Raw genomic sequence first — 20,853 nt, 5'->3', positions numbered from 1 at the left:
CTGTGCAAAATGGTATAAGAGTACAAATAGCACTTATTATGAGTTCTGCAGAGTACATATAGATCTACTTACTTAATACACTACTATAATTATTTCAACACAACATGCAACCTACAATGTCACTGTGTGAGGTCCAGAATGCATGCATGCGCTATTGTCCAGTTTCATTGGTTTCATGCATGGCATGTACTGGTATGACATGTACATGTAATAAATATTGTTGTAAAAACAGATTTGCCTAGCACACACACCATGAGAGATTGACCTGCTTGTTACTACTGAAGGTGTGTTTTAATGTCAGAGTTCCAGTATTCTTTCCCCTGCATCTCCATTAGACGTGACACTGCTCGCTCAAATGAGAAGATCTCATCTTCACCAGTGAAAATGCTGGCCTCGTAGTCTTGTGTTCCCTGCATGGCAGACCAAAAGACATGACAGCCATTGTTATTACTCGTACGTACATACACATTATTTAATTGTAAGCGTTCATTGTGAAATTGTAAATGTAGTTAGGGGCTAGCTGATACTTATTGACATACACCAACAGTATAATAATCAGCCATAGCCTCGGTCCCAGACTGTTTTTTCTCTAATTAAATGTTTGAAAATCGGCTTGGGAACGAGTTTAAATCAGCCATTAATCCACTGATACATATACATGCACCTCTTATAATTATACGATGAAGTTCAATCATCACTGTCTTTTTGTACTTTCACGTACCTCTTCAATTGATAGATCATCTGCTAGTATTCTAAACTCTTCACTTTCTTTAGCAGTCGCCAGTTTTGCTCTGAATAAATTTTCTGGCTGTACCTCAGCTGTGCAAACAATTTTCACACAGCGATCATAAAAGTTGTCAATCATTGTAATGAACCGTCTAGCCTCAGTTCTCGTGCTAATGGTTAGTTGCGGAATATCTTGAATGAACACAGTGTCAAAGTTTTCACACAGCTCTAGGTAATCCACAGCACTGAGAGGATTAGAGCAAAGGTCATTGAAAGTGAAAAATGCAAGAGTTCCTGCTGCTTGAGGGACTACCAGCTTACGACCGAGGAATTCTAGTTCTCTTCTACTAGGAGCTGTAAGAAAGAGGACTTCAGTGGTCATAATGTAGCAAAAGTGCACCGTACAAAGTAAGTACTCCGTAAAGTATGTAATTTATGGAAATAGCCAGTATAGATATTATATGAAAGGCTTAAAATCCTCAGCGATCAAACCAATGTTTACAGTACTTGAAATATCTACAATAGAATACGCAAAGTTACTTACTTGCTCCTTGTTCACGGGCCAATTTCTCGAACACTTGGACAAGTGTGGCATTAGCTTCTATGGTGTTGGGCCTACAAAACAAAAACTTAAGCTTTATTATAATCACATGCAGTACTCTATACCTAACTGTGTGAACTACAGTATTGGTATTAGAATTAATTACCATATGTATTATTATAATGTTTTTGTGCGTGAAAAAGCTTTGCGAATGAGCCAAATCAGCAGAAAAGTCGACACTTTGTGATCTAACTTTTGCGTTTTGGCAAAGATCGTAACCATAAAAGCACCGGTATAGATTTTTGCAAAGTGATCAACACTCCAAAATTAGCTATGTTTAATGCTCGTAAAACACTCTAGTAATTGGCAACAACTAACCACCAAACGAGTATTAATTTTCTTGTTCATTGTGGTCAGACATCAAAGGGTTGTACTACTGTTGTAAATACAGGGTGGTATATTGATTATCACCAGGGATGTGGTCAATATACCTGGATATTGACATTACACAGGATGCAGACCGATTCAACCTAAAGCACCACCCACCACCCTATTAGCTTGCATTGCATTTTTGAGTGCATTGTCATTAGACAATCAGTAATAAGTAGGTTATTACGTTATGCCTTTGTGCTGTACTGCTCTTGCATGAGTAACAAGTGTTGCAAGCTGCGCTGTGCTAATGCCTCTCGCCATGTTTTGCTTTCTCTCAAGAGTGTTAATGAATACCGTATATGCTCGACCAGAGGCCGCTCTTGTATAAAGGCCGCACTCAAATAGTAGCCCCCCTTGCCAGCCAAATGGTAGCCGCTCTCAAATAGTAGCCTCAGTGAACTTTGACTCTAGCACTTCTGCACGTGGCAGCCAAAAAAATTATTAATACTAGCAGCTAGCTACATGTACGTAGCTACTAGGTACAGGTAGCAGCTTGTTAGTGCTTCACAGAGTTCAAGTTTTTATGAACGTGAAAATAACTTTTGATGGCAAACTGAATGAAAGCACCGCGGGTGCTGATGCCTCGGTGGAGGTGCCAAAGCTACATAACATAAAGCTACTAATAGCTAGCTTATAATTATCATAACGAACATTTTTAATTTTATTGTATGCAAAATCCAGAATCACAGGGAAACTTAAAGAGTGGGTAATGATCGACGATTATTGTTGTTAAAAACGATCGATGCCAAAAGTTCAAGTCTAAAATTAATGGCTGCAAGTCAGCAGAGCCTTGCAGCTCTCTTCTCACTCATGCAGCTACCAATAGCTAGCGTTCTAGTGCAGAGCTAACTACTAAGTAGAGTAGCAACACTTGGTGAACAAGTTTTGCTACGGACTCTTCTGAAAATGCTGCAATGGGTAAGCAAAACTAGGCATAACTCGAGAACGAAGCTTTATTTTGCAAATCCACAAATATGAATCCAAGAAAATGACTAGAAGCCTATAGAACTCTTACTTGCACTTCATTGATCCTTGAGCAGCTGTAACAGCTAGTCTACACACACACACAGACACACAACCGTATACCTCGCTTGCGCATGCGCACCGAGGCATAATTAGCTGGAGCTAGTAAACGCTGCTCTTGAACAGTGACCTCTCTCGAATTGTAGCCTCCTTTTCCAGCAAAATGAAACATTTAGTAGCCGCGGCTCCTGATCAAGCATATACGGTAATTAAAAAAGGGGTGGATCTGCAATGAGGTCAAAGTTCACAAGGGCTGCTTCTGACTGTACATGCATGCAGCTTTGCAGCTCTTTTCTGACTCTTGTAGCTAACAAACAGCTAGCACTTTAGCAAGACTAACACTCATAAGTTGAATAGAAAGTTTGTGCGAACAGATGATGCTATGAAAGATTCTGAAACAGCCTTCACTGTAAGTAAAATTAGCTATATTAAACTCAAGAGAAAGAAGCTTTAGTTTGCAAATACACGAGTAAAAATCCAAGAAAATGTGGAATTTGTTGCATTGCAACCGTTGAGTAGTTACAACTGGAATACAGACACAAGACACACAAACACACACAAACACACACACACACACACACACACACACACACACACACACACACAGTCAGCTTTACCGTATCCCTCATGGCGGCTACATCTCGAGGCATAATTATTAATCTATACATAAATTATTAGCACGAGTGCATGAATGTACTCCTGATAATAGTGATAACTCACGAAAGGTAAACTTTACCCTCAGTGGCTGCCATGACGGTACGTCTGTAGTCTATATCCGAGGCCAGCTCAAAAATAGCACAGTGGTCCTTCAGAACCTTGATGAAGGGGAGGAAGTTGCTCCTCTGTAGACCATGTTTGTACAAATCTGGATCAAGAATACTAGCTTTCAAAGAAACTGGTCACCACTTTTACTTATAGATAATAGACAGATAGATTATAGTGAACTATTAGCTACTGCACAGCTTTAGCTGATCCTGTCTATAATATACTGTAAATAAATAAATTGATAGGACAGTACTTCGGAAATTGTCCGAGTTAAATTGGAATAGCGCACGTGGATAATTAGAACAGGCATGCAGCTGCATGGGAGCTAGCTAAGTTTAACCTGTAGTACAGTGTGTGACTGAACAGTTGCACTAGCTATCTATCCTCAAGCTATCTACCTGCACAACTCTTGCTAGCTATAAAGCTACGTACGTTGCTTGGAACGTATCAAGGTATTGTCTAGATACATGAGCCAGCTGTATTAGAACAACAAACATTTCCCAGAAAAGTGTCTGGGATAATTACAAGATATACGGTACCAATAGACCATCATACTTAACAATTATAGTAGTAATTAACGCACACATAACATACAGGCTATGGCATAGGGGGACAGATATAAGTTTAGGTTCATAGGATTCGTTATTGGCTGAATACGTACGTAAAGAGGCACTAAGTGCAAATTAGCATGGCTAGTAAAGGCAACGACTATCGCAACAACACTATAATGCCACTCACCATCGGGTTGTCTATTGGAGGTAGCCACTACCACCACTCCTGCATTCAACAGGGCAGTGAACAGCCTCTTTAGAATCATGGCATCACCAATATCTGTCACCTGGAATTCATCAAAGCAGAGGAGGTGGGCATCAGCCGCTATATCCATGGCAACTGGGCTTATAGGATCGTATGGTACTCTCCTATCACGATCAGACGATACGTTCTTCTTAAAATGGTGAATTTCTGTATTAATTTACAACGCATTTAACTAGCACAATTTCTAGATGAAAACTAAGTAATTAACCTTACGTAGCTATTAAGTTAATAGCTTACTGTCATGAACAGTTCTCATGAACTTGTTAAAGTGCACACGTCGCTTCTGTTCAACATGCACAGTTTTAAAGAACAGATCCATCAACATTGTCTTCCCAGCTCCTGCAAAGAAACATTAAATTTATTAAACCCTTCTGAAAGACTATTTTTCATTCGATATTCTTGTGTCGATCAACTCCAAACATTATTTACAGCTCACCTACTGAGCCATGCATATACATCCCCTGCATTTTTTTCACTTTATTCCGTGAACCAAACAGCTGCACGAAAAAAAGATAATTGAATAGACTTACATCTAACTAATAAAGCAACATTTTTACCCTGTCCATGAAGCCTTGTTTGTATGGTTGGTAGTCATACAGTCTCTCTTGAAGACGTTTTAGTTCTTTGACCACCTTCACTTGTTGACTATTGTATTGTAGTTCCTCGGCAGCCACCAGAGCCTCGTACTCACTGAGAATATCGTAGTGCTTTTGATAGACTCCTGTACAGTCGTATTACTTATCTATCATTGCAGAATACAATAGTAACTTGATAACTATCACAGTATTAGGGATGAGCCTGGTCGATCATAGATACAAGAGGAAGTATCTAGTACTATTGTATTTATGGGTCGATCAATGGTAATGGTTGATCAGTATTAAACCCAAAAAGAACCACCTCTTATGCCCTGCCTAGTTTCTTAATACGCCTAGTTTCTTAATATGCCTAGTTTACTAGTACATATAAAAAAGCAAATTTGTGTTTTGAATAATTATAGTCATTAATTCAAAAATGCTGGGCACATCACTGTACAGTTCTGGGTTACCTGAAGTGCTTGGCAACTTTACTGTAGATCTAGTGCTCAAAAGAAAATGTGTCAAACATTTTTGTGTCCTTTTTCTGGTAAGAACGAGGTGTTTGATCGGTCTCAACATATTAAATAAAGTAGACTAGATTCTACAACCTATTAAACTCTAGATTAAACTCTCTATAGCTACTTTATTATAGCTAGCTAGCTAGACATCGACATAGATATGACTTAGACTGGAAACCACTCCCCTTCTCCCAGAGCAAAGGGAGTGGTTTCCAGTCTATACAAAGCGGCCTGGGATCGAGGCTAAGCCAGAGGTTGATACAAAGCCAGAGGAGGTCGGACATCGCTTGAACTTTCACTAATTATGACCTTTTAATGACATTCCAGGCCAAATTGCTTTTCGTTTTTGCTGACTCAGCAGTAGAACATGACTGGATCTAGCTAGTATGGCCAGGGGCGTAGGGAGGGGGAGGGCTTTGGGGGCTGGAGCCCCCCCTTTCTCTGCAAAAACTACACTAAGAGCCCCACCTTCTCTGATGAGTCTTCAGCCTGGGAATTACTGGTATAGATTAGTGGCAGACAAACAGCATGTCCAAGAGCTAGCTATACTATACTAGTAACTTTGATTCTTTAGTGCAACTAAGCTAGCTAGCTACGGCTAGGGCTAGCTAGCTAGCTTTAGCAGTATTATTAATTGAAGCAAGGTGTGGCTATTTCTTGCACATGCGCAATGAGTCATTAATTAGGGGGTGTGGCTCCTGGTCACCGGAATTTTCGGCGCTCCGCGCCAAGTAGTTTCTGGCACGAACAGCTCAGCCCCCCTTCCTCAAATTCCTGCCTACGCCCCTGATGGCTATTATGTGCTGATAGGGTAGCTGTCAACAGATTCAGCGACAGAAACCGCGTGCAGAAATATTGTCTCATGAATCGGTCGCCCTCTATAATACGATTAGGCTGCCCAACTTTTAGAGGGCGGCTAAAATAGAGACTAACATAAGTATACAGTAGACGCTACTGCTGAGTCAGCAAAAACGAAAAGCAATTTGGCCTGGAATGTCATTAAAAGGTCATAATTAGTGAAAGTTCAAGTGATGTCCGACCTCCTCTGATACAAAGCTAGCCTCGATTCAAGGCCGATTAAAATACGTATTTTAATCGGCCTGGAATCGAGGCTAATACAAAGCCAGAGTGATACAAAGCTTTGTTCTCGAGGTTTTGCTTATTTGGAATGCCATCAGAGGAGGCTGGAACCACTTGACCTTAGCTAATTAAGGTCACTAATTGGATTTATCCAAACTTCTCTTGCAGACTACTTCAAGCCTAGTTTTTAGTGTCTATCAGTTTAAAACGTTATTTTTCAGGGGGGGTCAAATTTTATTTTTGCCAATTTTGCTCAGAAGCAGAGATACAAGTCTCAAAGCCAGCTACACAGTGACCTCGAAAACAAGCCGCTCATGACATCGAGGCTAGTACATGCAAGAGCAAGACTTTTACAATCAAAAGTCTTGCTCTTGTACAAGCTTTGTTCTCCTCTGGAATGCTAGATTGACTCTTAATTGGGCTCCTGAGTTAAATGCTAACATAGATTATTACAGTAGGTGCAAAATTGTCCTTGAATCCTCATGTGCCATGTCCAGTCATCAGGGTTTACCCTGCATGCGTGTAAAAAGTTTCGTTAAATTCTGTTTGGTCACGTTTCAACACAGCCGGTACCATGTATAGTGCATTGAGAACACTCAAATGCTAAAATGCTAACATGTATTTTTTTGGTGTGTTAGTTCTGTTGTAAATTATACATGTAGAACCAATTGCTTATCCAGGAATGGAGGAAGATGATATAAAAAGAATGTCATAAAAAGTAGATTATTACAGTAGGTGCAAAATTGTCCTTGAATCCTCATGTGCCATGTCCAGTCATCAGGATTTACCCTGCATGCGTGTAAAAAGTTTAGTTAAATTTATTTTTAACTGTTTGGTCACGTTTCAACACAGCCGGTGTCATAAAACTTTAGGCCCCCCATGAGATTGGGCCCCCCTGGGCCTATAATTTTAACATTTTAGGCCCCCCATTAACAGCGCAACAGCGGTAACATTATGTGACAGTGCATTCTCAAAATACACCAATACAGTCTTCTATGGTCTTCACAGTCTATGCAGTGCCAGTTACTGAATGCAGCTCTCCTCACACACACACGTTTCATGCATGTACAGTAGTATACCACTGGTCTCACAGCCATCACACTGCACCATGTCATTCTATGAATCAGGCCTCATGCAGCATGAGGCACATAGGTGCCAGCTGTCCCGAATTGGTTAGGACTGTCCAAGATTACCCTTGTCCCGAAAGGAAACTGCTATTGTGATTCCACCATGATACAACAGTTTCTCTCTCGACTTCTATCTGTGATTCCACATTACTTGAGAGCTGAGCCAGTGATGCTATTGGAGCATCCCCACAACAATTTACATCTTCTATGTATAGGAAAACATGGAGGAAGATATGAATTGTTGACTTTGCACTGAAATTATGTGTTTTAAGAAGGTAGAAGTTTTAAATTTGGCAGATTTTGATGTTAAAGCTTCATTGTCGAATAAAAGCGAGCAAAAGCTAAAAAGCTAAAAAGCTCGAACCTGCCACGTTGACCTAGATGTACAAGCGGCTTTGACTCGAGACTGTAGACTCACTAAACCTCAAATTAACGCCAAGGGTTTGCACTTCAGTGCTCTAGTTATATAGTTAATGAGATTGTAGGAAAATTATAGCTATAAATTCCTCTATTGTAAAACACCACATTTTTTTATGACAACATTCATTCCTATTTCTAGGGGAAGAAATCCCAAGGTACTCCCCTTTCACTCCTCTGTATGAAACCCTAGCCGTTGTCCAGGCCGAGTTGTCTCTAAACAACGCTATAGGTAGCCAACTTGACCTGGGAAGACTGTATATGGGTGTGGATTAAGATTTAACAAATTCCATGACTATAGTAAAACAAAACATATACGTCTGGTTTCGAAATCACAAAATAGCCCCATGTTACAAATTATCTCTTGAAGAAAGTAGTCTATAGCTATAGCTATAGCTAGGTACTAGATTTAGGTGATAGCTATCAAGCTGTGTCAAAACAAGAAGGCCTCTCTCGATGAGCATCAAGTCCAAGCTGCATGTCAACTCGGTTTGAAGGAAGGGACGCTTTGTGTGGTTCCCTACTGTGCTACCAGTTACTGCAGACAATGAACCTGGAAGCCTATTGGCTCGATCTACTTGGACATAGATAGCATACTACTATTATTATCTTTCTTTGTAGTTGTATTTTCAGTGCTAGACATTTACGCATGTTTCACTGCACACTTTACCGTCGCTATAGACACGCCCAGATACAACCTCTCTGCCTATGCCACTGAGTTACATTACTAGCTGTTGTAAACCCCTCTATACACTGTACATGCATTAACTAATACTCATTTCCCAATCAAATCACACTAATGTACTCCTGGTGCTACCTAGAAACTTTCTGCGGCAGCCTATACATACTGCCATACAGTACTTAGTCTAATAGTTCACCATGATATAACTACAATGTACATGTAACTTGATAGAAAGCATGGTTATTAATAGACATGAGTACCATAATATTACTAGAATGTTTTGCGAGCATTAATAAACATAGAACTAAAATCGCACTATAATGGTACTGGTGTGACACACGATCCTTACCAGAATGCAATAGTTAGATCGCAACATTTCTACTGATTTGGCTCATTGGGAAATTATGTTTTTCATGCGCAAAATATTCTAGTATAAAGGTGACTGTATGAGCCTCATTAATAGAAAAGATATCATAGGCGGCCTCCCAATAGTACGCATGCATTGGTACATAAACTTACTTGCCACAAGAATTCTCTCCAGCCACGGTTTAGCAAATATCTTCTCAATTTCTTCAAGACTAACACCCTATACAAAACAGTTTCAAAAATTTGGCGTGTGAAAATAACGTACCTTAGTCTCTGGTAATAAGAGGAAAAAAAACACAGCAGCAGATAGATGAAAAATGCTATACATATACAGAGAACCAAATGTTTGGAAAGAAGCCAGAATTGAGGGAAATGCTTGAGTAAAGAGGTATGTTGTTCCCCAGTTTGTTGCCGTGGCAATAGCTACCATAACAGCTGTATATAGATACATGTGTAATACAATATGTACAGTTAGAAAATGCTTGTAGTAATACTGCAATCTGATAGGTCACTGAGAGGTCCATTATTTCACTTATGGACCTGAGGTCTTCTAAGTAGGTCTATTATACTGATTATGCCTACAGGCAAGATGATGTCAAGATTAACTTGTATGGAACATGGCAACATCACACAGTTTATGTTGAAGTCATAGTAACGATGATACAGTGCATCATTAAAAATTAATTTTTTTAAAAGTTTTGCGTTCTGCAGTGCCGCTTTGCAGCTTTTATCTCTCTCTTGCAGCTACAATAGCTAGTGCTCTAGTGCAGAGCTAACTACTATGACAATAGCAACTTTTTATTTGCAATGCGTGATTCTCAAGAAACAGAAACTGCCTTCATCAATGTGAGTTTTTTTATGTAGACTAGATCTAGCCAGAGCAAAGCTTTAACGTTGCTTGAGGCTTGTAGAAACTCTTGGTTTCAGAGTCTTCTTTGTGTTAATATAGCCTAGCTTGCTTAGCACTATTCTAAACCAGTTATAGGCCTCGTCAACGGTCACTATGGAGTTTTGCCTTAGTAGCACCCTCGCTACGCTCGAGATGCTACAGCCTCGGGCCTTCAGGTCTCAAAACCCCATAGAGACCTTGGACTCAGTCTATAACTATTATTAATGCAGTCACAGCTCACCTCTTCCTTCCAGAGGAAAAATCTCACTAGTGACAACCCATGGGACAGTACTATCAAAGTAAATAACGGAGTTACACACAAGGTAATTATGCAGTTAATCACGGTTACAAGTGCATGGAACCCGTTTTTATAGCAGATACATTTTGGGGAACAAACGTTTGACTATTGTACGTAAATGGCCTTTGTACATGTGAGGAGTTGTTTTGTACACACCCCATGGATTTGAGGCCTGGGTGACTGACTGGCCTTTGTAATAATTATCATAGTTCGCTGTTAAAAGGAGTTCATTGTAGCTACTTACTGCCAGGTGGCTGAGAAGACGAGCATAAACAAGCAAATAAGACACACAACAAGATAGCCAATAGTGTCATGATCGCCTTCTTCATCCAAGTTGAAGACATAGGTAAGGGTAGCAGCTGTTCCAGTGAAGACAAACATAATCAGGCCACCACCAACCAATAGTGGCTTTCTGCCCAGCTGCATGTGGAATTAAATAATTAGCTGAAAGTATTGAAATTATTGAACTAGTCTGGCGCGGCCGCTCCTCTACTGTTGCATGTCGGGAATCAATTAGCCTATCCACAGTTTTATTCTGGCCTGTTATGCAATAGTATTATGAATATCATTCATTCTAAGTGGGGTGCTAAGCCAATAGCGATTTATTAAAGTGGGTATTGGCCACGCCTCTCAGTCAATCTAGTGTGTGCAAAGTTCCACACGTGTGGTAAAATTGAGTGGGTGTGATCAATCCACTTGAGAGATACTGCAATTTGATTGCAGCTGGTGGAACAGAATAAAACTAAACTGTTCGGATAGGCTTGATTCCCGACCTCCTTCCATGCAACAGTCGAGGGCCGTGGCGTCCGACAACTGCTACGTAAATCTCAGGCTCACTTTATCGATGACTAGAATCGAAAAAATATTTCCACAAAGGATTAAACCTCCAATCACAAGAGCAGTCACAAACGGAACTATCCCCAGAGAACAAAACAATGGCTCAGAGTAGTAGCTGTAAGGATTGGCAAGTATAATTATGCAAGTACAAAAATCAGCGGCGTAACACAGGGGGGTATAATTGAGTACCCCCATCGTACTCAGAGAGATTTAGTTAGCTTGCTACTTCGACTATAAACCATCACTGCTCTTGAACCCCAGAGAGGATCCAAGCTATACTTACTGGCAACAGTTACAATCTGTTATTGCTATATTATAGCTATCTAGGCTGATTCGGTAGCCAACAGTAAGTATGAGCGGGAGGGGCTCAACAATACGTTGATGAGCGAGAACAATCGAGGACTATTAAGGAATTAACTACATATAATTATATATGCTTATTATGGTGATAAGCTGAATACACGACTATAATAATAATATATAGAGTGAGGGTAATACTTCAACTACAAACAGGCAATCATTATTATTCTAGGAATTAACTCACAAAACAGAATTTCCGCAGGCTGATGAAAAGAAATGAAGTACGATTCCCAGAATTAATCTTCAGTGATTAAAGAGAAATCATTTAATTGACAAAGCCAGTTGACCTACCTTTCCAATTTCTTAGAGTTTGTAAATAACAGCTTTAATTCTTCAACAAAGCTCGAATTTGCTACTGAATCTAATGCCAATCTAATGCATTTAAGCTCATCTTCAATTCCCTCCTGTCCCAGCTCGGAGGCAGCTATTCTGAGCACTTCTCGGGCTTCTGGTTCTCTTCCCTTCAACATCAGCCACCTGCAAGCCAATATGATCGATAGCCCAGAGGAGGGAGGACACAATTAACCTTAGGCACTAATTATGACCTTTTAACTTTGAACGATTCATTTTTGCCGTTATTGGACACACCCACTCATTTAGGAATTTCACATGTGTAGGCGTGTCCAACATACAGAGTAATAAAGAAAGAAAGGATGAATCGTTCAATAAAATGTTATAATTAGTGCCTAAAGTTAATTGTGTCCTCCCTCCTTGATGACAGCCTATAATTATCATGTCATACCTACACAATTATAGGAGTCTAGTGTTGTATAGCAATCGGTATAGTGCATGTGCTGATCAGCATTATAAGCCTACAATGTCATACAAACGTAAACTTTAAACTATCAACCTTGGTGTCCTGGGCATGAAGACCATACCAGCAATGTAGACACAACCAAATATACAGTTCAGAATACGTGACACTCTCCAGCCAAATGGATGTTCATACAGCAAAAGATTGCTGATGTGGCCAGCTATAATTCCCACAGCTATTGCTGGTCCAGGGAGAGCAGTTAAGCTGCCACGAATGTGCTTGGGAGCAATCTCAGCAATGTATATAGAACCAGCCATGTAGATTCCACTGTATATGTGCACATCAATGGTATAGGTGTAATTCAATGCAAGGCGGATGACTGAAAACATCAATTTCATTAACAGTGGCCTAAATCTCTTCGTTATATACCGTAGAAATTATCAGGAATTATTATAATAATAGACATTGCCTATAATAGCAACAAAGCAATACCTGGCAACAATAAGTGAGTGAGTGGGGGGAGGGACAATGGAAATATGTAGATCGGTAGTACTATACTTTTCATACTATAGAATTATGGAAAAATCATTCAGTTAAAGGAACCAGCCATGTAGATTCCACTGTATATGTGCACATCAATGGTATAGGTGTAATTCAATGCAAGGCGGATGACTGAAAACATCAATTTAATTAACAGTGGCCTAAATCTCTTCGTTATATACCGTAGAAATTATCAGGAATTATTATAATAATAGACATTGCCTATAATAGCAACAAAGCAATACCTGGCAACAATAAGTGAGTGAGTGGGGGGAGGGACAATGGAAATATGTAGATCGGTAGTACTATACTTTTCATACTATAGAATTATGGAAAAATCATGCAGTTAAAGGAACCATTCAGACAAGTCCTGTTCACTTACCCATATCCTACACCAGCAACAAAGCGCCCTAATATAAGCATCCTGTATCAAAAGTTTGCAGTGAATAATGTTTGTGAGAAAACTTTGACTAGATCAGTTTACCATGAAGCACTCTGCACTGCAGCACTCTGAATTACTGCTCCAAGAACAACAATCGCTCCTGATACCACCAGAGACACTTTACGCCCGATATAGTCAACAATTTCTAAAAATAAGTATGATGCCAAACAGTATATATAATTATACTCAGAGCTTACTGCCAGCAAAGAGGTTCCCAATGGCTCCTCCAATACTTATTATTGAAATAATGGCTCCCTGTATAAAAGAATTCTGTATAATAATATAGATACTGGGAGCTGTCCATTTGTGGCACCTGGCGTAATATCATAAGACTCTGCCTCACACTAATACACTACCATAAGAGGATTATTAACGCTTACTTGATTATAGTGTATCTTTTAAGCGCATGCTCAACTGCAGTGTACTCGTTATCTATGAGCTAGCTATAGCTTGTACAGTGCATGGTAGCTATATAGCTGATGATATCCATCTGGAAGGACTCTCTGCATGGACACGCTGTTACATTGTCTGATCATGCTGAGAGAATTTGACACACTGACATAAATGAGGTGGATTTGGGCCCTTTTTGTTCCTTCCAGTTCCTGGTCAATATGAGTAAAATGAAGTGAACTGTAACATAATAAAATAAATATAGATCTGGTTTGGGTTGTCAGAGACATTCGGTTACTGGGTAGGGATCGAAATGATGGCATATCCTCGAATATAAGCGAATAAAGCTCTGCTATTGGTACGTCAGGGTCTGCTCCTCTATTTAAAAAGACCTCCACACATCTCTCCAGGTTAGTACGAGCAGTGACCCCATTAGCGCTATGCTAATAATCCAGTTTCTAGGAATTATCACAATTGCTGATCATATGTGGCCTACAGCCAAATCAAATGCAGTCATGTGACTGTACTTTACAGTAGTGGCGGATCTAGAAAAAGTGTTAGCAGTAGGTACGTGTTAGCTGAACAAGAGAGGCAACGATCCGATCCGTCCCCCCTCAAAAACGCGCGAGAAAATGGGGGTTACGCCCATTTTAACGCCATTTCCGGTGAGTGCTGCGGTGTCAATGTGAGATAATTATTATAGGTGTGATTTACAAGTGGTTTCGTAATGCAGTCTATTACTTGTCGAGTCTAGTCTGCACTGCAGTGCAGCTAAAGTCTATTTGCGTTGAGTTCGCCCCCGGAAATTATGTGGTAAATTATGGCTTGATTTATGCTTTTTTGTGGCCTGGTGAACAATTAAGTATATACCTGGGACTACTACATGGAAAATGCTAACCTTTAGCAACCTCGTTCCCAGGCCTTACTTTTTCTTGCTGTTGTCATTGTTCATCCAAAATCATATATAGAAGGTAGCAAAAAAAGAATAGACAAAAGGAGGCAGCAAAGAAAGAAATGGGCGTACAGTTAAGAAAAAGTAAGGCCTGGTTTGGGAAATTGCGTGATCCACAAGGATTTTTATGAACGTGGGCGATATGTAGCCCATAATCGTGACGTAAGGTATTCTCCCATGCATTCAGAGTTAATAAGTGAGACAATCACCAAGCTGTGCTGCAAGTCAGATTAGGGAACCGGCGTGGCCAGCTCTGGTGGCAGTAGCTACCTGCTCGATGATCTACTTAAGCTATTAGTTTAGATCTAGCATTTAGAAAGACACAAGAAAGATAGGTGGTGATAATCTAAACAAACAATCTAGACTAGTAGATCTAGCTAAGCTCTATACTATACCTTAGGCTTAGCTAGAATAATAGCTAGCTAACTTCCAGTTCCAAGTCCATGTCCAGCTAGATCTAGCTAGCTTGCTGCAGGCAAAGTTTTAACCCTTTTCATTAGACACAATAGATAGGTCTACAGCAGCTTCCTCAGCTAGCTAGACTAGTACCAAGTCTGAGACTCAGAGAGACACTTCCATCAGCCAATGAGTGAGACACATAGAGTTTGTCCAAGGTAAAGGAGGTGCTTGAGCACCAGTGGTGGATCCAGAGGGGGTTCTTTGGGTTCAATTGAACCCCCCTCTGAGACATAGTGAGTGGGAGGCTTAAGCAACTAGTTGGCTAGTTTTCCTTTCTTACTAGCTCCCATATGCACAGAGTAGGTTTGTTTGTGCAGTTTAAGTGAAAACCCTCCAGCGCGTGCTAACTGGTCAGAAGAAGTAACGACCTTTTTTTAGGTAAAATTCAGAGTCCTTGTCCCGCTCAACACTGTGCTACTGGAACCCCCCTTAAGAATCCGCCACTGAGCACCCTCTGCTACCTGCTTGATCCGCCCCTGCTTTATAACGTTATTGCATAGTAAGTGTGCAATAAGCTGTTATTGTTCTAATACTCGTGATTCATCATCATTCAAGTCATCCATGCAGCCATCTTAAAAGTGCAGCTTGAAGCTAGGTGTAGCTTTTTCTAAAAGCTAGAATTGTGACTTGTTTGTTGTCTGTTAGCTGGATCTAGGATCCTACTCTATCCAAGAGTCATACTTCTCTGAGACTCCAGGCTTCTTTTCTAATCTGAAAACTAGCTTGAACAGAGTTTTCAGCTTCGTGATAAGCCTTTATAACAGACTTAGCTATAGGATTAGCTAGTGTGTTTTACTGCTGGTGCACTCGATGATACAATAATGCTCGAGATTATGTAACGCATGAGCGCATTACTCATGAGTGCATTACTCAACCGAGAGCAGTATTGCATTGTCTTCATGCACCAGCATTAAAAACACTTATAGCTAGCTAAGTGTGATAATTATGACATTACATAAAGTAGGTCTCACCAAAATTAACAGTTTATCTTCTGTTAAGTGTGACGTATCTGTGCAACTGGAGTTTGTAGAGCTGTTTCCCAGTGCAAAGTACTGCAGAAATCCTGAGTAGTTCTGCAACCCATTGAAAGATCTGTGTGCCGTGTATAGATAAGTGTCACTCCACTATGTATTATGTATCGTTATTTCGAGCGAAGTGAGGCTCTAATTGGGTTCAATTGAGATTTTGACAGTCGACGGCAGACACTTTCAGTGGCTCTGGACATTTCGATCAATACCTAGATGTGCCCTCTGAAACAGATTGAATATGCGTACGTACGCACGCCGTAGCGAGGTTGCACCCAAGTCAGTGTATTGTATCCCTAGTTGTACGTAGATGTACATGTATGCTGTACATTCGAATCAGATGTGTACTTACCCAATACTGTATCCACAGACAAAAGCACCCATTGCAACAAACATTGCCACAAAAGAAACACAACCATAGCCTCTGCATCTGACTGCCATAGCTAGCTACTAATGTAGCTATAGTAGCTAACTAGTTGTTATTGAGTTACGTCACTGTCACCCTTGTATTATAGTGCATCTAGATCTACCCGGTATGACATTTACATGTAGACAGGAGTGCATGAATATTCGATATTTATGCACTCCTGATGGGGACGGGCACGCCCATCTACTCCTGATGTAGGAGGATCTAGGAGTGTATGTACGTACTCGTCATAGGTGCAGCTTGCACTCTGACCCTCAAGAACAGAATGGGATGGCGGAAGATACTGGCTGTTGGTCTGTTGATTGGTGTTGCTGCAGTTGCCTGGGAGTGGAAATCATCTGTGAACATTGAAGGTTTTTCAAACCAATTACATGATTTATTTTTATTATAAGGCTATGGGCTGTGCACAGAATTTTACAAGGGCAAGAGAGTTGTTCTGACCGGTGCTTCCAAAGGAATAGGAAAATCTTTGGCAATACAACTCTCTAAACGAGGAGCTAAGTGAGTTTGGTTTTACTAGATCTACTAGTGCTCAATATAAAATTTATAACAGTAGTCTAGATTTAGCGCTAGGGTAAAATTACCAAAGAATATATAATCGATCACAGCTACCATGCAGCGTTGTTAAAGACAACTACAGACTCTTTTGCTTATCAAAAATGTAGCTCTTTCTTAGCTCTATCCGTGCTGTAAGTTTTTGTATGAGCGATAGTAGAATGACTACCGAATTTCATTGAAAACACTGTATAATCGTTAGGCACTGCCTCTCTGGTACAAACTGCAGAACTTAGCTAACTAACTAGCTGTGCTTACTTGTTATTGTGCTTACTAATTATATGTAGTCCTTGCAGCTAGCTTTGCTAAGCTATTCAGCAAAGCATCTTGCCAGCAGAACTAAGAAATGAGAGTATTGCCTCTATGGAATTTGGATTGCCCAATGTATTGCTACTTCTACTTAAACCTCCAATGTCACAAGTCTCTAACTGATTGGCATTCCAAGAGCACACGAAAATGCTGCAAGAGTCTCCAGACCTTTTCTCCTTTTCCCCCTCCCCCCCTGAGAAAAGGTCTGGCCCCCAGATTACCTCTGGTTATGATCGAGCACTCTTAATAATCCAGAAGACATATTTAAGCATCACACATAATTATTTGAGAGTATACCCATTTCCAATCCCTCCTTTTTTAATTGTAGTCAATTTCACGATTATGGTTTTGGCAGCTGTACTTTAATTAACTTCAAACTAAAGCAAGATTGTTTAGATACTTCCTCGGTCACATGCAAGCGCTGATTAACGATCTTACTACATGCTGTTTGATATGACATGATCAGCACATGTTTTCTTCATGCAGGCTGGTTATAGCAGCTCGTACAGTACAAAAGCTAGCTGACACACAATCAGAGTGCTTAAAGAATACCCCACACGTACACACTGTGAGGGCGGATGTGTCCAAGGAAGAAGACTGTAGAGCCATCGTCGATAAAGCCGTGGAAGAGTTCGGAGGTGTGGACATCCTTATCTTGAATGCTGCATATTCTCCAAATCCTCAGTGGTTTTCTGACTATGAAAAACCTGTAAGTGCATGGGCCTATTATTTTGTACTAGTTATACACTATACCCTCAACAAATGTAATGCAATATCCCTTCCTTCCCATAATAATATAATCATTGCGTCTGCTTTATACATGTATGTTGGAATTGCATGCAGGCAGAGAAGTTCTCTAGTGTTTTGGGGTGAGTTCTATTATAATTATTATTATACTAGCTGTATGCATCATTATTATTTATTCTTACAGAGTGAACTTGTTGCAAAGTGTTCAATTGGTTCATTTCTCCCTATCCCATTTGAACAAGAGCCAGGGGATAATAGTACCAGTGTCTTCCGGAGCAGGTTAATTTGTACTTTAACAATAATACCCACCACAATGTCAGTGCTTGAATTCAGGTATTGCCGCTATCCCGAAAGTGTCGGCATATGCAACCAGCAAACATGCTCTACATGGTAAGCAAACATGTTGCCGCAACTTCGTGTAACTTGAACCCCTTGTCTCAGGCTATTTCAAAGCTCTAAATCAAGAGTTCATTCTTACCAACACTCCTGTCTCCATCACCATCATGCCCCTCCCTTATGTACTGACAGAGACGGTACCTACATAGACTCACACAAATCTTTACTTTGTTTTTGTGTAACTAATTTATAGGCCGTCACCAACTGGAAACCAATCGGAACAGGAGATGGGATAACAGCCGAGGTAATTATACTGCACGCACCTTCATAAGTACTGCACACAGTCATACCAAAGAGTACGTTTTGTTTTTGTCTACTATAGGACTGTGCTGATCGCATGTTGCATGGCATTCCCAAAAGACAGCTGTGGTACTATGTGGACTGGACACTGTGGTTTATGGGCCATGTATACTCTCTCTACCCAGAGTTCTTCGATGTATTTACTAGGCTCCACCTCAGTAGAACAAGTTATTTGTTTTCTTGAAGTATAACGTAGACACATGTTTACTAGATACCACCTCAGTAGGACAAGTTATTTTGCTTTTTTTAGTCTGTATATATACTATAGCGCGAAATTTTCGAGGCACTTATATTTCGTGGATTGGCCTCTAAAAGCATTTCATTGCACAATGTTCGCGGAATGACTGCTTACTGGAAGCCACACCTTTAAATCTTTGCATGTTATAGCAGATTAAAGATCAATTTTCGTGTAGGATTGCTAACCCACGAAAATTAAGCCCCTCAAAAATGTTGCGCTATATGCTATACATGTGCACCTATATATACAAAACTGATACACTGACCCTCTTTAATTAGGTTCTGAAAGAGAAATCAATGCCTACGCACAATAATCTGTGTTGCATATTGTGTTAAAATATTAATAACATGTAAGACATTCAGTAACAAAGTAACAAAGATTCATTTATCATTGTTATAGAGCGTTTCCTAAATGCCCTTCCAGACCTTTAACAAGAGATCATTAGTTTTAATAATTATCGCATTTGCAAAATTTAGTATATAGATCTACCATGTAGAGTGTAGATCGATAGCGTTCTCTAAACTGACAAAAACTTATTTGTCCTTTTTCTTTTCTTTGTATCTTTCCACCAACTCTCTGACATAAGCCTCCATTGGTGGCACAGGGGGTCCCACGTCGAGGTCTTGGTATGCCTTCTGTATTTCAATGTCCTCCAAATCTTCTTCAACAAACGCCATGATGTCCGTTAGTGCAGCAGAAAGGTCGGGGCCAAATGGAGCCTTGTTGAACACAGCAGCACACAGCATGTTGATCCTTATCAATGGTGTGAGCACCCAGCTAGGAGTCTCTGAAATTTTCTTAGGCCAACTAGAAAGATTGAAAAATTTCCTCCATGTCATCACCTCTCCACGAAGCTTAATAATCTTGCCAGATATTGCTTCGTCACCGGCTGCAAGTTTGATCTCAGCATTGACCAGAGCCTTAGCAACATACTCGGCTGGAGCAAAGGAAACAGGAAGAAGGTCATTCATTGGTGAAGATGTCATTTTGCCAGAGAGTAGCATGTCAATGAATGGACTATTTATTCCAATTATGTTTCCAGGTCCAATGGCACACGTGCGTAGACCATCCTTCCCATTTGCTTTCACAAAGCTATCCTCAGAGCGATAAAAAATGTTCATGAAGGCTTTCATTTCTCTTGAGCAGATTTTGTTCTTAGGGTGCATGGCCGATAGGAATACGTGATTTTTCACACCAGCTGTTTTTGCAGCCTCAAGGACATTTTCTTGTCCATTCTTGTTTTTCAGCCAGATTTCTTCAGCACTCATAAACACAGTAGGAACAATTGCAGCTGTATTGATAACAGAGTCCACACCTTGGAAAGCACTCACTAAACCATCTAGGTCCAAAAGGTCAACTTGAATCAGACAATCTGCATTAGGATTAGTTCTCTCGGGTCGAAACGTACGTCCAAGAACGTACACATAATAGTCTCCTCTCTTCACTAGCTCGTTGACTACATGTGAGCCTACAAATCCAGTTCCACCGATCACAGCACAAATACGTTTGTTCGTCTTTCCTTGCTCGGCAATCACAGTTGAGGGAGGCTTTATCACTCGGTATGGCACGTGAGTAGTTACTTGCTTTGATTTCCATTCCCGGAACTTTGCCCAAGCAAAATATCCAAAAGCAAAGACCAAAACTGCAACAAAGATGTAAGAGACTTGATCAGCAATAGGCTCATAAATTCTCTTTAGATCGTTTCCCTCCCAATCAATCAAGTCCTTGAGCAGTGCAGCACCCTCTTCCACAAGCTCATCCTTGCTCTTAACAGCTTCTCCAGGGAGGCCCATGGCTCATTAATTCACTCTCTAGCTCCTTACTATCTAGCACGTAGACATGCATGTAGATATATCTACAGAGATGT

General features: G+C 40.3%; 4 protein-coding genes across 12 annotated transcripts; 1 reads left to right on the top strand and 3 right to left on the bottom strand.

The window, feature by feature from the left end:
* Nucleotides 1–195: 195 nt before the first annotated feature.
* On the bottom strand, nucleotides 196–5,593 carry LOC135350393 (AFG1-like ATPase). Its single transcript, XM_064549174.1, has 9 exons — nucleotides 5,349–5,593; nucleotides 4,861–5,024; nucleotides 4,740–4,800; nucleotides 4,541–4,642; nucleotides 4,226–4,450; nucleotides 3,443–3,587; nucleotides 1,271–1,341; nucleotides 722–1,080; nucleotides 196–410 (listed from the first exon to the last, which is right to left on the bottom strand). The coding sequence occupies exons 1-9, from the start codon at nucleotides 5,455–5,457 to the stop codon at nucleotides 276–278; spliced, it is 1,371 nt and encodes a 456-aa protein (XP_064405244.1). The 5' UTR covers nucleotides 5,458–5,593; the 3' UTR covers nucleotides 196–275.
* A 1,460-nt stretch (nucleotides 5,594–7,053) lies between these two features.
* LOC135350390 (uncharacterized) lies at nucleotides 7,054–16,569 on the bottom strand. Of its 9 annotated transcripts, none has more exons than XM_064549167.1 (14): nucleotides 16,367–16,568; nucleotides 15,961–16,081; nucleotides 13,386–13,443; nucleotides 13,231–13,333; nucleotides 13,129–13,170; nucleotides 12,303–12,533; nucleotides 11,744–11,929; nucleotides 11,637–11,693; nucleotides 11,093–11,207; nucleotides 10,500–10,675; nucleotides 10,199–10,248; nucleotides 9,334–9,503; nucleotides 9,222–9,288; nucleotides 7,054–7,265 (listed from the first exon to the last, which is right to left on the bottom strand). In XM_064549167.1, exons 1-14 carry the CDS (start codon nucleotides 16,453–16,455, stop codon nucleotides 7,261–7,263), a joined length of 1,470 nt encoding a protein of 489 aa, XP_064405237.1. In that variant the 5' UTR covers nucleotides 16,456–16,568; the 3' UTR covers nucleotides 7,054–7,260. The 9 variants fall into 9 exon arrangements, 7 of the variants coding, with proteins under 7 accessions (XP_064405237.1, XP_064405241.1, XP_064405239.1 ...); XM_064549171.1 differs by having other exon boundaries at nucleotides 9,334–9,388; XM_064549170.1 differs by lacking the exon at nucleotides 7,054–7,265 and adding an exon at nucleotides 7,287–8,275 and having other exon boundaries at nucleotides 9,334–9,388; nucleotides 16,367–16,569.
* A 64-nt stretch (nucleotides 16,570–16,633) lies between these two features.
* LOC135350398 (11-beta-hydroxysteroid dehydrogenase 1-like) lies at nucleotides 16,634–19,038 on the top strand. Its single transcript, XM_064549178.1, has 9 exons — nucleotides 16,634–16,794; nucleotides 16,852–16,942; nucleotides 17,792–18,014; nucleotides 18,149–18,174; nucleotides 18,237–18,331; nucleotides 18,386–18,442; nucleotides 18,494–18,585; nucleotides 18,642–18,692; nucleotides 18,771–19,038. Exons 1-9 carry the CDS (start codon nucleotides 16,656–16,658, stop codon nucleotides 18,930–18,932), a joined length of 936 nt encoding a protein of 311 aa, XP_064405248.1. The 5' UTR covers nucleotides 16,634–16,655; the 3' UTR covers nucleotides 18,933–19,038.
* A 261-nt stretch (nucleotides 19,039–19,299) lies between these two features.
* LOC135350395 (sterol-4-alpha-carboxylate 3-dehydrogenase, decarboxylating-like) lies at nucleotides 19,300–20,779 on the bottom strand. The gene has a single exon (XM_064549176.1). It carries the CDS (start codon nucleotides 20,777–20,779, stop codon nucleotides 19,520–19,522), a length of 1,260 nt encoding a protein of 419 aa, XP_064405246.1. The 3' UTR covers nucleotides 19,300–19,519.
* Nucleotides 20,780–20,853: the final 74 nt, after the last annotated feature.

Source organism: Halichondria panicea, chromosome 16, assembly GCF_963675165.1.
Source record: "Halichondria panicea chromosome 16, odHalPani1.1, whole genome shotgun sequence".
Taxonomy (NCBI): Eukaryota; Metazoa; Porifera; class Demospongiae; order Suberitida; family Halichondriidae; genus Halichondria; species Halichondria panicea.
This window is presented reverse-complemented; position numbering and strand designations above follow the sequence as displayed.

What these genes read in the sequence shown, in the direction of transcription:
- LOC135350393 (XM_064549174.1), bottom strand. Translation starts at nt 5,457, where the DNA reads ATGTTGAGACCGATCAAACACCTCGTTCTTACCAGAAAAAGGACACAA. An exon ending in CATGAGAACTGTTCATGACA is followed by an intron (nt 4,451 to 4,540) that starts GTAAGCTATTAA and finishes AAATTAATACAG; the next exon opens with AAATTCACCATTTTAAGAAG. An exon ending in GAGGGTAAAGTTTACCTTTC is followed by an intron (nt 1,342 to 3,442) that starts GTGAGTTATCAC and finishes TTTGTTTTGTAG; the next exon opens with GCCCAACACCATAGAAGCTA.
- LOC135350390 (XM_064549166.1), bottom strand. Translation starts at nt 16,455, where the DNA reads ATGGCAGTCAGATGCAGAGGCTATGGTTGTGTTTCTTTTGTGGCAATG. An exon ending in GTCTTCTCAGCCACCTGGCA is followed by an intron (nt 10,249 to 10,499) that starts GTAAGTAGCTAC and finishes TTACTTTGATAG; the next exon opens with TACTGTCCCATGGGTTGTCA. An exon ending in TCTTATTACCAGAGACTAAG is followed by an intron (nt 9,289 to 9,333) that starts GTACGTTATTTT and finishes TGTTTTGTATAG; the next exon opens with GGTGTTAGTCTTGAAGAAAT.
- LOC135350398 (XM_064549178.1), top strand. Translation starts at nt 16,656, where the DNA reads ATGTACGTACTCGTCATAGGTGCAGCTTGCACTCTGACCCTCAAGAAC. An exon ending in CTCTCTAAACGAGGAGCTAA is followed by an intron (nt 16,943 to 17,791) that starts GTGAGTTTGGTT and finishes TTCTTCATGCAG; the next exon opens with GCTGGTTATAGCAGCTCGTA. An exon ending in AAGTTCTCTAGTGTTTTGGG is followed by an intron (nt 18,175 to 18,236) that starts GTGAGTTCTATT and finishes TTATTCTTACAG; the next exon opens with AGTGAACTTGTTGCAAAGTG.
- LOC135350395 (XM_064549176.1), bottom strand. Translation starts at nt 20,779, where the DNA reads ATGGGCCTCCCTGGAGAAGCTGTTAAGAGCAAGGATGAGCTTGTGGAA.